The sequence below is a fragment of the Rhinatrema bivittatum genome, chromosome 5 (assembly GCF_901001135.1).
Source record: "Rhinatrema bivittatum chromosome 5, aRhiBiv1.1, whole genome shotgun sequence".
In the NCBI taxonomy this organism is placed as follows: Eukaryota; Metazoa; Chordata; class Amphibia; order Gymnophiona; family Rhinatrematidae; genus Rhinatrema; species Rhinatrema bivittatum.
This window is the reverse complement of record NC_042619.1, coordinates 6,428,565-6,443,987: the sequence shown is the minus strand read 5'-3', so window position 1 is coordinate 6,443,987 and position 15,423 is coordinate 6,428,565. Positions and strand designations below refer to the sequence as shown.

Below are 15,423 nucleotides of genomic sequence, written 5' to 3'. Positions count from 1 at the left end.
CCTGCAAGTTTTTAACCTTGTAGAATGTTCTTTTCAGTTTCCTCATTTTATCATAGTCTACCATGTTATAGTTAAATGCGACTGCAGACATTTTCTTTAGTATTCACTCTCCAATGGTTATGTCAAATTTTATTACATTATGATAATTGTTTATAATTGTTGATAATTGTTGACAAGCGGATACACCACCTTTATCTTTTACACCAGGTCCTGCAAATTCTTTGAAGGTATGGTCTCCAGAATTGTATACAGTATTCCAAATGTGACAAGAGGTGAGTGGCACCTTACTTGAGATCTCACCATGGACCTATATAGGGAAAATATTAGAGATGTGAATCGTGTGATCGATCGTCTTAACGATCGATTTTGGCTGGGGGGGGAGGGAATCGGATCGTCGTGGTTTTGTTTTTTTAAATATCGTGTAAATCGTAAATCGGGGGAGGGCGGGAAAACCAGCACACTAAAACAACCCTAAAACCCACCCCGACCCTTTAAAATAAATCCCCCACCCTCCCGAACCCCCCCAAAATGTCTTAAATTACCTGGGGTCCAGTGGGGGGGTCCCGGTGTGATCTTCCACTCTCGGGCCACGGGTGCGTTGATAGAAATGGCGCCGGCGCTACCTTTGCCCTGTCATATCACAGGGCAAAGGTAGCGCCGGCACCATTTTGGTTCCTGTCCCCCGACGTCACGAGCATAGGAGATCGCTCCCGGACCCCCACTGGACCCCCAGGGACTTTTGGCCAGCTTGGGGGGACCTCCTGACCCCCACAAGACTTGCCAAAAGTCCAGCGGGGGTCCGGGAATGACCTCCTGCACTCGAATCGTGTTGCCGTATTGCAAAATGGCGCCGGCCATACAGCCATATGGCCGGCGCCATTTTGCAATACGGCAACATGGCCATACAGCCAGTGCCATTTTGCAATACGGCCCGATCGGGGGAATTCCTATTATATATCGCCTCTAACGATATCGGACGATATTTTAAATCGTCAAAAAACGATTCACATCCCTAGAAAATATCACCTCCTGGCAAGGCCAAGATGACCTAGTTAGCTAGATGGTTGGGCTGTAGCCTTACTGGCTTTGATGGCTACTTGGATTGTTGCAAGGCTTGGGTATGAGATGGGGAGGGAGAGCTAATAAAAATGTTGGATTGGGTGTGGACATTTTTATGCTCAACTGCAAGGATTAGTAGAGAATCAAAGAAAAAGGCAGGAAAACTGACTTGAATAAGGAACAATATCTCACAGGCACTCAAGCTTCTGTGGCTGGCAGGTGGGGTGCTTCCAGAATAGATGAGCAGACTGTATGGATCGGCTGGCCTTTTTCTGCTGGCATCTACTAATCACTATGTTATGTAAACCACAAATGGACAAGCTTCTACAGCTGGCATCTCTAATATATCTTTAGCAATGTGAACTGGAATGATTGGATAGTTTGGATGGGCAAGTTGGTCTTTGTCATCTACCTTGTTACTGTTTTACTGTCTTACTAATAACCCCGCTTTATAGTATAAAGCCAATGAGTATTCATTCATTTCTATTAATTTCTAGACTATTAACCCTGAACACAATATTACCTCAGTCTAAGTATGGACGCTTTGAATAATACCAACAACAGTCCGGTGATCTTTATCATGCTCGGCATTCCTGGGATAGAAGCTCAGCACATCTGGATCTCCATCCCTTTCTGTACAGTGTATGCTATTGCACTTCTGGGAAACTGCTTTATTCTATTTCTTATAAAAACAGAACGGAGTCTCCACGCTCCCATGTATTTCTTCCTCTCCATGCTAGCCATCAATGATATCGGTATGACACTGACTACATTACCCACAATGCTGAGCGTTTTTTTGTTTAACATCAAGGAAATTAATTTTCTTGCCTGCCAGACCCAGTTGTTCTTTCTTCATAATTTCACAGTAATGGAGTCCTCGGTGCTCCTGGCCATGGCCTTCGATCGCTTTTTTGCTATCTGTAATCCGCTGAGATACACCTCCATCTTAACAAATTCCATCGTAGCCAGCATTGGGGTGACCATTATAGTTCGATGCACACTATTAATTATCCCATTACCCTTTTTACTTAAACGATTGTCATTTTGTAAAAGTCAACTTTCCCATTCATTCTGTATGAATCCTGATGTGCTAAAGCTTGCATGCAGTGATACCAGGATCAATAACTACTATGGTTTATTTGTGGTCCTTTCCACAGCAGGAATAGACTCTGTGTTTATTTTTTTATCTTATATGATGATTATTAAGACTGTCCTGAGTATTGCATCATCAGAGCAACGTCTCAAGGCATTTAACACCTGTGTGTCTCATATTTGTGTTGTCCTAATCTTCTACATCCCAATGTTTGGATTGTCTATGGTGCATAGGTTTGGGAAAAATATTCCGCTTGGAATATACACTCTAATGGGCAATGTTTACCTTTTGATTCCACCTGTGCTAAACCCAATTATCTACAGCATAAAAACAAAACAGATTCAGCAACAGATACTCAGAATACTCAGTACAAAACAGAATCACAGAGAGATACTGAAAATATGTCACTAGAAATGAAATGAGATGTGAAATTGCAACTCAAGTCTACTCCCATAGTCAAAAATCTCAATAGACAAAACATGTTTTGGTGGATAGAAAGTTCTAAAAGACGGGGTCATGATGTAAGGCTGGAACATTAGACTAAAGAGTAATGTAAGGAAGTGTTTCTTCACGGAAGGCATAATGGATCTCTGGAACAGATTTGCAGCAGAGGTCACATAGATGGCTGGTTAGGAGTAACGATGACCATGGAGTCCAATCTTCTGATTGCCTTAAAGTTCAGTCAATGCCAATCCAAGGGAAAGAGAAAAATACTGTGTATCTGTAGCCAACACCTTTCTCAGCTCCAATCATGGTGATTTGTAGTGGGGATAAAAATGTTATTAGAATTAATAAATGCATAGAAGTGCAATGAGATTGCCTAGTGATATGCAGCAGAGGTTAGGTCATTGATCATGTAGAGTCAGTGATACTATATTGGGTAGAGAACATGGACAGGCAAGGTGGACAGATTATCTTATTTATCGTGCTAGTTTCTGTTTGTCAAGTTAACCATTTGCCTGCTTATATTGTGTATACTGTAATAGAATAAGACTGAATTAATACTTTGGAAGCTGACAAACAGATCCATTTCCCACAGCTGGCAGCCAGGTTGTCCACCCCTGAAGTGGCTATATGTATTTTTCTGAACTAATAGAAATGCAAAGGGTGAGGGCCACTGATTGGATGAAATAAAGTTTTGGAAATAGAGAAACAGAAGGCAAAGCCATATTACTTCATGAACGCCAGCACTCATGGAAGCCATTAGGAATAGCCATGTAATAAAATCTATCCGTTGGGCATGGAAGACATTCAGATAAAACCTAAGTTAGCCCCAGAGACTTCCTCCTTCTTCCCAATAGTGGGTAATGGGGATTTTGAACCCGGACTTAACTCCAGGCCTTTTGATAAATTGGCAGTTCTAGGATGGTGAGTATGTATGAGATTTAATTTCCAGTGTCACCCAAACTTTACACTCTTTCCAGCAATTAAAAGAATACTTTCATATAGATAACAGATATTTTTTAAGCATTCTTTAAAATTAGACACTGTGAGGTCCACATTGAAAAGCATTTAGCTGGTTAACTCACATGTTAATACACACTCGAGACTCTTATCCACCCCTATACTAATTAGTCCAAAATCAACACATAAGGGTAGTATATTAAACAATATTAATTATTACATTTATTACATTACACTCCTTTATTTAATAAATTATTCAAATATTGTTACATCAATAAATTTAACAATAACATTAACATTTCACTCATGTACATATAAGAATCCAATTCATTAAGACACCCTCATTGTGCATACCCTCCCCTATTGCACTTATACTAATATCCCCTAAAATATCTCACATTCACCCTTCACATACATCCATCCACATTTATCTAAGCCCTACACAGGGCAACATTAAAATTGTTCCCCTCCCCTCAATATAAATATTATCACTCTCCCCTTAATATCTTACACGTATTAACACTTCCACAACCAAGATATTTTGTTCATATATTTCAATCCCTATCTGTGGGGATTAGCATTAATATTATCAACGTTATTTCATTATACATGTAGTGAAATGTTAATGTTATTGTTAAATTTATTGATGTAACAATATTTGAATAATTTATTAAATAAAGGAGTGTAATGTAATAAATGTAATAATTAATATTGTTTAATATACTACCCTTATGTGTTAACTCACATGTTAGCCAGCTAAATTAATATTTGAGAACTTATCTTGCTAAATTCTGGCCAACTAATAATAATATAGTGAGCTAGAATGTAGCCGGATAAGTAGCCGGGGCATAACTGGGAGGAACTGAGTTAGTCGGCTATGTTAACTGGCCAGCTCCGATACTCAGAGTTAGCTGATTAACCTAGCTGGCTAAGGCCGGTTGGGACAAACAGGCTCCTAAAGGTAGCGGCTACGATATTAAATATGCCTCTAAACTTAGCTGTATAAGTTTACCCAGCTAAATTTGCTATCTGGACTGTGTCTGAATATCTACATCTATGGGCTCGATATTCAAAGAAATTTGGCTAACGTACAAGGGGTATTAAGCTATGATGCTGAATATCCCCATAAAAGTCACTAGTTAGCAGATCTAGCTTATCTTGTTAATTCAACATATCAATCAGAAAATTGGCACTTATCCAGCTAAGTTAACCAACTAAGTTGTAACTATCCAATCCACTTACATTCTGCTCGCTACTTATCCGAATAAGTGCTTATCTGACTAAGTATTGAAGCTTCTCTCTGAAACCTGAGCGTATTGCAATTCACTTTACTAAATGGACATATAACAAACAGGTTAACACATCCGATTTCTAACTCCGAAAGCTAAAACAAATTCTAATAATAACTAAACCTAGAAAGGCATTAGCTAGGCCTAATGCAAAATGACAAGATGAGGGAATGCAGGTCCTTACCGTGAAATCCTTTCACAATAGCTGTTAGAGAACACAACACATCACAGAGAATGTGATAAAGGAGGTCAATCTTCAATTGATGCATCATATATACTTGTGCCCCATGTAAGCCCATGAAATAGTCTTGTGTGACACATCTAAATATTACAATCATCAAATAGGACCTGGAACCTGTAATCACCATCTCTGGTCCTGCCCAGACGTCTCCACTTTTTGGGAGAGTACCTGAGATTCCAGGTTCGTGTGTCCATAGAATGCCACTGGTGTGTTTATTTGACACTGATGTTGAGGCCTCTTTAGCACAAAGTCCTGATAAGCTCTTTATATGCAGAGGACTTCTAATAGCCATAAAGTGATTAATATCGCAATGGACCCAGCCTGAACCACTAGATCTGAAGTTATGGAGGGAACCAGATCCCAGAATGATGGCGATGGAGTAGTGACAGTGACAGAAGTGGACATGAAGAAGATGTGACCTTTTCAGAGAATCTGGAACACGATTCTGGTGTCTATGCTTTGTCGTATCAAGAGCAGATTTTACAGAAGTAATTGACTGAAAACAATAGAATTTTACAGACTTATATGTTAGCCAAATTTTACAGACAGTATCACAGGGGCAGATTTTCAAAGGGTTACGAGCGTAACCCCGAAAACCTGCTCGTGCGCGCCGAGCAGATTTTGCATAGCCTCGGCGACATGCAGAAGCCCCGGGACGCACGTATGTCCCGGGGCTTTGAAAAAGGGGCGGGAAGGGGGCGGGGTTGTGGGCATGGCACCGGTCCGGGGGCGGTCTGGGGGCAGTCCGGGGGCAGTACCGAGGCCTTCAGCACAGCGGCCATGCCGGGTGATGGCGTGACTGCAGCCAGCAGCCTGAAAAAAAGGGAGGGAGGGGATTTAGGTAGGGCTGGGGGGTGGGTTAGATAGGGGAAGGGAGGGGAAGGTGAGGGGGAGCGGAGGGAACCGGGAAAGCCATCGGGGCTCCCCTAGGGCTCGGTGCGCGCAAGGCGCACAAGTGTGCACCCCCTTGCGCGTGCCGACCCCGGATTTTATAAAATCGGGCGTACATTTGTGCTCACCGAATAGCGCGCACAAATATAGGCCACACGCACAGGTTATAAAATCTGCCCCAAAGTGTAGAACTCCTATGTGTAAAGTGAGTTTTAGATAAAGGGATATGTGTGTTGTTATTTTAAGTGGAGTTTAAGGTACATGATGGGGCTGGATAGGGAAGGAGGAGGAAAAGGAATATGGGTGGGAGGGAAGGGATGGAGTTGGTTATAGTTAATGTCTAATGAGTTTACATCCTTAGGACAAATAATTTTAAGACTGTCCTGATTTTATCTTTTATATAAAAATGTGAACATACATTACGACAGTGAGCGATGATAAGATTGTTATTTATTTTGCAATATTTAATAAAATATAATTCAATTAAAAATAAATTCTCACTGTATTGAATGCTCATTCTGCGTATTTCTATTTTATTTATTATTATTATTTTTCCAACATATAGGGGGTAATTTTCAAAGACTTATGTGGGGGCTGTGAATGTAAAATCAGCATATATTTGTGTAAATAGCCTCAGTGCACAATAAACAGATTTTCAGAATTGTGCGAGCATGTATGTACTATCACTGCTGCGCAGAAAAGTGTGTGTGTACAAAGAGGGCGTTTTGAGGGTTTGGACATATGTGCACTTTGGGCTGGATTTTAAAAGCTCTACACACGTAAATCGGTTTACGCGCGCCGGGGCCTATTTTATAAAGGCCCAGCGATGCACGTAAAGCCCCAGGATGCGTCTAAGAGGTGTTAGATGCCTCTGGCACAGCGACCATTTGCCACTGTGCCAGGGGGTCGCATGCCGGCAGGCTGCCAGCAGGCGCAGAAGGTAAAATATAATTTTTTTTGGGGAGAGGGGGTGGTTAGGATAGGGTTGGGAGGGGGATAGGTTAGGGGAAGGGCTGGGAAGATTAGTTTGGGGGGAAAGGAAGTTCCCTCCCAGGCCGCTCCGATTTCGGAGCAATTTTGGAGCGGCCTGGGACGGAACGAGGGAAGGCCATGGGTATCGGCACGTGCACTAGTGTGCACCCCCTTGCGCACGCATGTTATAAAATCAAGCGTACATGTGTGCGCACCGGGTAGTGCACGCACATGTACACCTGCGCGTATGTTTTAAAATTTACCCCTTTATGTATTTTATAACTAGAGCAGGCCTGGATTTGTCAATAGGCACAATGGACCTGTGCCTATAGCGGCAAAATTCTAGTGGGCAGTTCTGCTGAATCTCACTCAGCAGAGAAGGACCTGCTTCCTGCTTTTTTTGTGTAGAGAACAGGAAGGAAGGGATGAGGCTGGATGGGTCAGAGCTAAGAAAAACTGCTCTTCTCTCGGCTCCAGCCCTTTCAGTGTTTGTGTGTGTGTGTGCATAGGGGCAGCAAAATTATAAATATTAAATTTGACTTCTCATTTCTCCCTCTCTTGTGGGTTACATTTAACTTGGGTAGAGGATCTGCAGCAAGAGCTGGAGGGTGTAGGTGTACTGGTGGAGGGTGTAAATAAACTGGAGAAGGTCTGGGTCAGATGGTTGAGGTCACAGTGAACTGCATTAGTTGCCTGTGGCATGGAGAGTAAATTTAAATGTTTTAGTGTTGTTATTTGAATGGGCTGGCTGCTAGTTGTTTAAATTCTCTTCTGAAAATTGTGTTTACGGGCCATTACCATCATTCAGGATCGCTGAAAGCAATCTACTGAAAGTAATGTCTTTCAATCTTATTAAACTGGACAAATCGAGAGAATGGATTTTTATGTAGCAAGCCCTAAGCTCTGGAATGCTATGCTCGGGAAACTTTGATAAAATGAGAAAAATAGTTAGAAAAAAACTGAAAGGAGCAGCCACAAAGGTAAAAAGTGTGCAAGAGGCGTGGTCATTGTTAAAAAATACCATTCTAGAAGCACAGTCCAGATGTATTCCACACATTAAGAAAGGTGGAAGGAAGGCAAAACGATTACCGGCATGGTTAAAAGGGGAGGTGAAAGAAGCTGTTTTAGCCAAAAGATCTTCATTCAAAAATTGGAAGAAGGATCCAACAGAAGAAAATAGGATAAAGCATAAACGTTGGCAAGTTAAATGTAAGACATTGATAAGACAGGCTAAGAGAGAATTTGAAAAGAAGTTGGCCATAGAGGCAAAAACTCACAGTAAAAACTTTTTAAAATATATCCGAAGCAGAAAGCCTGGGAGGGAGTCAGTTGGACCGTTAGATGATCGAGGGGTTAAAGGGGCACTTAGAGAAGCCCTTGCAGGGCATCCACTATTTCTAACAATAGTAGAGAAACAGTGGATGCCCTGCAAGGGGCTCTGTTCAAACAAATGGTAATGGAACCCACGAGGCAGGGAGCTATACTCAACTTAGTGCTCACTAATAGAGATACTGTCTCTAATGTCCTGGTGGGCGCCCACCTCAGCACCAGTGATCAAACGGTATGGTTTCATATCACAAATAGGATATGGAGAAGTCGCACGAAGACCCGAGTTATGCAGTTCAAAAACACAGACTTTGAGGAAATGGGGAAGTACCTGGAGGAAGAACTAAAAGGCTGGGAGAAAGAGAGAGATGTGAAACAACAATGGACCAATCTAAAAGGAGCAATTACCAAGGCAACTAATCTATATGTTGGAAAAGTAAAGAAAAGCAAAAGAAAAATGAAACCTATCTGGTTCTCAAAGGAAGTGGCTGATAAAATAAAAGCTAAAAGAACAGCGTTCAAGAAATATAAAGGATCCCAAAGGGAGGAGCACAAAGAAGAATATCTGGTACAATTGAGGGAGACTAAGAAAGTAATCAAGACGGTAAAAAATCAAGCATAAGAAAAGATTGCCAAAGAGGTAAAGAGAGGTGACAAAACATTTTTCAGATAAGAACATAAGAACATAAGAAAATGCCATACTGGGTCAGACCAAGGGTCCATCAAGCCCAGCATCCTGTTTCCAACAGTGGCCAATCCAGGCCACAAGAACCTGGCAAGTACTCAAAAACTAAGTCTATTCCATGTAACCATTGCTAATGGCAGTGGCTATTCTCTAAGTGAACTTAATAGCAGGTAATGGACTTCTCCTCCAAGAACTTATCCAATCCTTTTTTAAACACAGCTATACTAACTGCACTAACCACATCCTCTGGCAACAAATTCCAGAGTTTAATTGTGCGTTGAGTAAAAAAGAACTTTCTTCGATTAGTTTTAAATGTGCCCCATGCTAACTTCATGGAGTGCCCCCTAGTCTTTCTACTATCCGAAAGAGTAAATAACCGATTCACATCTACCCGTTCTAGACCTCTCATGATTTTAAACACCTCTATCATATCCCCCCCTCAGCCGTCTCTTCTCCAAGCTGAAAAGTCCTAACCTCTTTAGTCTTTCCTCATAGGGGAGCTTTTCCATTCCCCTTATCATTTTAGTAGCCCTTCTCTGTACCTTCTCCATCGCAATTATATCTTTTTTGAGATGCGGCGACCAGAATTGTACACAGTAATCAAGGTGCGGTCTCACAATGGAGCGATACAGAGGCATTATGATATTTTCCGTTTTATTCACCATTGCCTTTCTAATAATTCCCAATGTTCTGTTTGCTTTTTTGACTGCCGCAGCACACTGAACCGACGATTTCAATGTGCTATCCACTATGACGCCTAGATCTCTTTCTTGGGTTGTAGCACTTAATATGGAACCCAACATTGTGTAATTATAGCATGGGTTATTTTTCCCTATATGCATCACCTTGCACTTATCCACATTAAATTTCATCTGCCACTTGGATGCCCAATTTTCCAGTCTCACAAGGTCTTCCTGCAATTTATCACAATCTGCTTGTGATTTAACTACTCTGAACAATTTTGTGTCATCTGCAAATTTGATTATCTCACTCGTCGTATTTCTTTCCAGATCATTTATAAATATATTGAAAAGTAAGGGTCCCAATACAGATCCCTGAGGCACTCCACTGTCCACTCCCTTCCACTGAGAAAATTGTCCATTTAATCCTACTCTCTGTTTCCTGTCTTTTAGCCAGTTTGCAATCCATGAAAGGAGATCGCCACCTATCCCATGATTTGTACTTTCCTAGAAGCCTCTCATGAGGAACTTTGTCAAACGCCTTCTGAAAATCCAAGTATACTACATCTACCGGTTCACCTTTATCCACATGTTTATTAACTCCTTCAAAAAAGTGAAGCAGATTTGTGAGGCAAGACTTGCCCTGGGTAAAGCCATGCTGACTTTGTTCCATTAAACCATGTCTTTCTATATGTTCTGTGATTTTGATGTTTAGAACACTTTCCACTATTTTTCCTGGCACTGAAGTCAGACTAACTGGCCTGTAGTTTCCCGGATCGCCCCTGGAGCCCTTATTAAATATTGGGATTACATTTGCTAACCTCCAGTCTTCAGGTACAATGGATGATTTTAACGATAGGTTACAAATTTTTACTAATAGGTCTGAAATTTCATTTTTTAGTTCCTTCAGAACTCTGGGGTGTATACCATCCGGTCCAGGTGATTTACTACTCTTCAGTTTGTCAATCAGGCCTACCACTTCTTCTAGGTTCACCGTGATTTGATTCAGTCCCTCTGAATCATTACCCATGAAAACCTTCTCCAGTACGGGTACCTCCCCAACATCCTCTTCAGTAAACACCGAAGCAAAGAAATCATTTAATCTTTCCGCGATGGCCCTATCTTCTCTAAGTGCCCCTTTAACCCCTCGATCATCTAACGGTCCAACTGACTCCCTCACAGGCTTTCTGCTTCGGATATATTTTAAAAAGTTTTACTGTGAGTTTTTGCCTCTACAGCCAACTTCTTTTCAAATTCTCTCTTAGCCTGTCTTATCAATGTCTTACATTTAACTTGCCAACGTTTATGCTTTATCCTATTTTCTTCTGTTGGATCCTTCTTCCAATTTTTGAATGAAGATCTTTTGGCTAAAATAGCTTCTTTCACCTGCCCTTTTAACCATGCCGGTAATCGTTTTGCCTTCTTTCCACCTTTCTTAATGTGTGGAATACATCTGGACTGTGCTTCTAGAATGGTATTTTTTAACAATGACCATGCCTCTTGGACATTTTTTACTTTTGTAGCTGCTCCTTTCAGTTTTTTTTCTAACAATTTTTCTCATTTTATCAAAGTTTCCCTTTTGAAAGTTTAGCATGAGAGCCTTGGATTTGCACACTGTTCCTCTTCCAGTCATTAAATCAAATTTGATCATATTATGATCACTATTGCCAAGCGGCCCCACCACCGTTACCTCTCTCACCAAGTCCTGTGCTCCACTGAGAATTAGATCTATAATTGCTCCCTCTCTCGTTGGTTCCTGAACCAATTGCTCCATAAAGTTATCATTTATTCCATCCAGGAACATTATCTCTCTAGCGTGTCCCGATGATACATTTACCCAGTCAATATTGGGGTAATTGAAGTCTCCCATTATTACTGCACTACCAATTTGGTTAGCTTCCCTAATTTCTCTTAGCATTTCACTGTCCGTCTCACCATCTTGACCAGGTGGACGGTAGTATACCCCTATCACTATAGTCTTCCCTGACACACAAGGGATTTCTACCCATTCAATTTTGTATTTAGTCTCATGCAGGATGTTTATCCTGTTGGACTCTATGCCATCCCGGACATAAAGCGCCACACCTCCTCCCGACTGCTCCTCTCTGTCATTGCGATATAATTTGTACCCCGGTATAGCACTGTCCCATTGGTTATCCTCTTTCCACCATGTCTCTGAGATGCCAATTAAGTCTATGTCATCATTCACTGCTATACATTCTAATTCTCCCATCTTACTTCTTAGACTTCTGGCATTAGCATACAAACATTTCAAAGTTTGTTTTTTGTTTGTATTTTCATTCTGCTTTTTAATTGATAGGGATAAGTTAGAATTTTTTAGCTCAGGTGAGTTTTTAGTTACAGGCACTTGGACTATTTTTCTAATTACTAGAACCTCACTGTCGGGATGCCCTAATTCTAATGCTCTAATGTCCCTTTTGGGCACCTCCTTAGCTGTCTGCTTGTTTGTGAGCACCAGAGTGGTAGCTCACTTCCTCCTTTCTCATGAACTGGGTATCCATTTCTTTTTCATCAATTCTCAGATTGGCAACAGGATACCTTGGACAAAGGGCCAATAAGATGACCAGAAAAACTGCCTTCGAACAGAAATACCACACTGCATGCACAACTAAACAAAGCTGCAGATATATAATTTATCAGCCACTGGATATGAGCTGGAAACTAGACTTTTCAGGCAGGGCTTTCGGGCCTTTACAAACTTAAGTGAAATGAAAGAAACAGCAATTTCCCTCTCAAAAGCCAAACTAAAAGTCCACCTAGACACTGGGCTTCACCTATATGTATGGAAGCAGGAATTAAGCATTGCAGCAACCTCCAATATACCCCCCCTAATATAGTGCATTTGCTCTCGGTTTTGCAAAATTCCACTAAGGGGTGCATGCAGTGGTCCACCCCTAGTTAAGCTGGAGGAAGGGTGACGGCACAAGACTGAAGGTCTGCCTAGGGTACCTAATATCCTTGCACCACAAGCCCCATGCACCCCGCTGACACTCCAGTGCTAAGATCTGTGGCACTAGGTTTGTGTTCAGAATGTGAATATTTTGATGCTTATTGGCAGCCAGAAACTCGACCTCTCTCCATGCACCCCCCAGTGGAATTTTGCTGAACGGAGAGCAGAACGCATTATGCATTTTGGTAACTGGGCTCTTATGTCAGTTTGATAAGGGGTCTTTATGTGCTGCTTGTTTCCGACTTTTATTACCATTGCACACCAAATCAAATTCTTCATCTCTGTGCGAATGCTGAAATCTTCCTCAAGGTTTTGTTTGCTGTTGATTCTCGCAGTGGAAGGATAATCATCACTGAAAATCCAGCGAATCATACGTAGGCTGTGCCGTTTTATCGGCATAATTTGTTATTGTAAAAAAGAAATAAAAAATGGAGGGATTATCATGTTCTTTATTAATAAATCCATTTCCATAGCTGGTGAGTTTTTTCACATCATGACGTCCCAGGCCATTGGTCAATAAAACTAATTCTGAATGAAAAGTACAGCTATGCTTTAAATTTCAACTTCTGCAACTTGAGAGTAGTCATGGTTTGAAGGAACCTTTTACAACTGTGGCAGTAATATGTTCTCCAAATATTGTATATTTTCTGAAAAATCAGGATGTTTCTGGATTTTAACTTTCAACATCACAAGAATACATCAAAATTTGGATAAATGGAATATTTAAATTTTCTTGGAAATAGCTTGTACCATATTCAGGCTTGCTGTGGCCGCAGGAATAGTTCAGGAATATAATAAGACTAGACCAACTTAGTTATGCTGCAGATGTTTATTTACAATGCTTCAAAGATACAAGAATCAAGAAGGTAGCTCACTTTGGTCAGGCACAACTAACAAGTAAATGTACACTGTCTGGGTGTATCATGAGGTCCTCCTACCAGTTCCCTGGGGCCTCCCCAAGCTTTTCTAGACTTGGGTTCTTACAGTAGAGTGAAGTAAACCTCCCCTCACCCAGAATCCCTTGCGGCATTCTGCCTTAAGAAGGACTGGGTTAAAACCTTGAACTGGGCTCCTTAAGGAAGAATGAGGGAGTTGTCAATACCCTCCATCACATACCCTCCCCCTCAGCTCAGCCATGTCCAGTTAAGCATCCAAACAACCCCGAGAAATACCCCAGCTCTTTCTCAAGTGCCTACCTCCTCCGGCTATATTGTCCCCAAAACCCATGTGTTGTCTCCGTAAGGTTGCAAAATGGGGATAATCTCGACCCAGGACTACTGGGTATGGAAGCTCAGAGAGGATAGCCATCCCATGGCAGTCAACAAGAGGATATATTTGTCCCCATGTATACATGTTACTGTCTCTATTTTTTTTTATCATAACTATGTCCTTGAAATAGTAAGTCCTGATGAAAGAGTGTTTTTCTACAGCCAGAATCTACAAAGGCCTGAGTAGAGGCTCCCTCCAGTTCCACCCTCATTATAACAAAGTCTTGCACGTGGGATACCCAAAAAGTTGCAGTTTTTCTCCTTCTCAAGTTGTTCTGCTAACTTGCACTCACAAGCCAGGTCATCAAGCCAAGGACATTCTTCCTTTGCATGACCTTCTGTTTTACAGAAAGAACACTACCATAGGGCTAGTCTGGTTTCTGCCCTACCAAGTTCACTTAAAGATTCTTTGGTTTCCTCAACAAAATGGCATGACAGTGGTCCTATATAGACAGTGGTCTTCTTCATGCCCATTCTCTACACAAAGGACACAAACAGAGAGTGTCTTCAAGCCCCGTTTCTGGATTGTTCCCACCTTTATTTTTGGGTTACAAATCAATGCTGCTTCAGAGCAATATTTTTAACTATATGCACTTCCTTTTCTGGCATTGGCTGGGTCACCAAACAAATGTCCATAGGTTCACTATGGCCATTCCAACAGTCTCTTGCCAAGTCTCTTTCTGTCCACATTTAAAACATGTGGACAAATTTGGCATCTGGAAACTAAGTACGGAGTCTGAGTCCCCTATCTTAGAGGTTCATTGCTGAGGTCCTCTATCCTCTGTACCATGCCATAGAATTATTATGGGTTGTCTCTCTAAGCCTCTTATGCAAGCAGGCATTGACAATGCCTGGTGGAAGGCTAATGCCACATTTGGGCTCTCTCCAGAGTAGCCCAATGTGTCGACAGATCCAATTCTGCATGGGCTGGTCCAGATTGTCTAGGAACTCCTCTAGGACTATTTAATTAGCCATTTCCAGTGCCAACCTTGCCTCTAACTGGAGCCACTTCCATCCAACATCTTTCAAATGATGAAAGAGTTTTCTGGTGTTCTCCCTGGACTGTGGGACCACTCATTGGAACTGATGCTGACAGAATTCTGTGGAGTACCCCATTCTCTGTAGTATAGGAGCCTTGATGTCCTGATTGGAAGCCCTCCCATCTTGATTGGTGGCCTGAAACACCCTTCACTTTGCTGGCAAGAAAATTAGCCAAGTAAGTTGTCCAGCTGGTCTACGGCCAGGCCAACAGGTGAGCGGTCCATTCAAAGTTCTTTAGAAAATCCTCCGGATCCCTTCATCCCTTCATCTTAAATACAATACATGAAGGTGAAGGTTCCTAAGGTATTAAATACAATGCATGAAGGTGAAGGTTCCTGAAGTATTATGGATATAGCCAATTGCAGGGTCTCAGCTAATTGAGTTAAGACTGCCCCTTGTTGCGTTAATTGATCATGAAGCCACTGCTCTTTATCTATTTGTGTTTGTACAGTGTTTTGCAGCTATTGCTTTCCTGTGGCCAGGACCTGTATTACCTGCTCCAT

General features: G+C 41.6%; 1 protein-coding gene across 1 annotated transcript; it reads left to right on the top strand.

The window, feature by feature from the left end:
• The first annotated feature begins 1,594 nt into the window (after nt 1–1,594).
• LOC115091584 (olfactory receptor 51G2-like) lies at nt 1,595–2,563 on the top strand. Its single transcript, XM_029601763.1, has one exon. It carries the CDS (start codon nt 1,595–1,597, stop codon nt 2,561–2,563), a length of 969 nt encoding a protein of 322 aa, XP_029457623.1.
• Nucleotides 2,564–15,423: the final 12,860 nt, after the last annotated feature.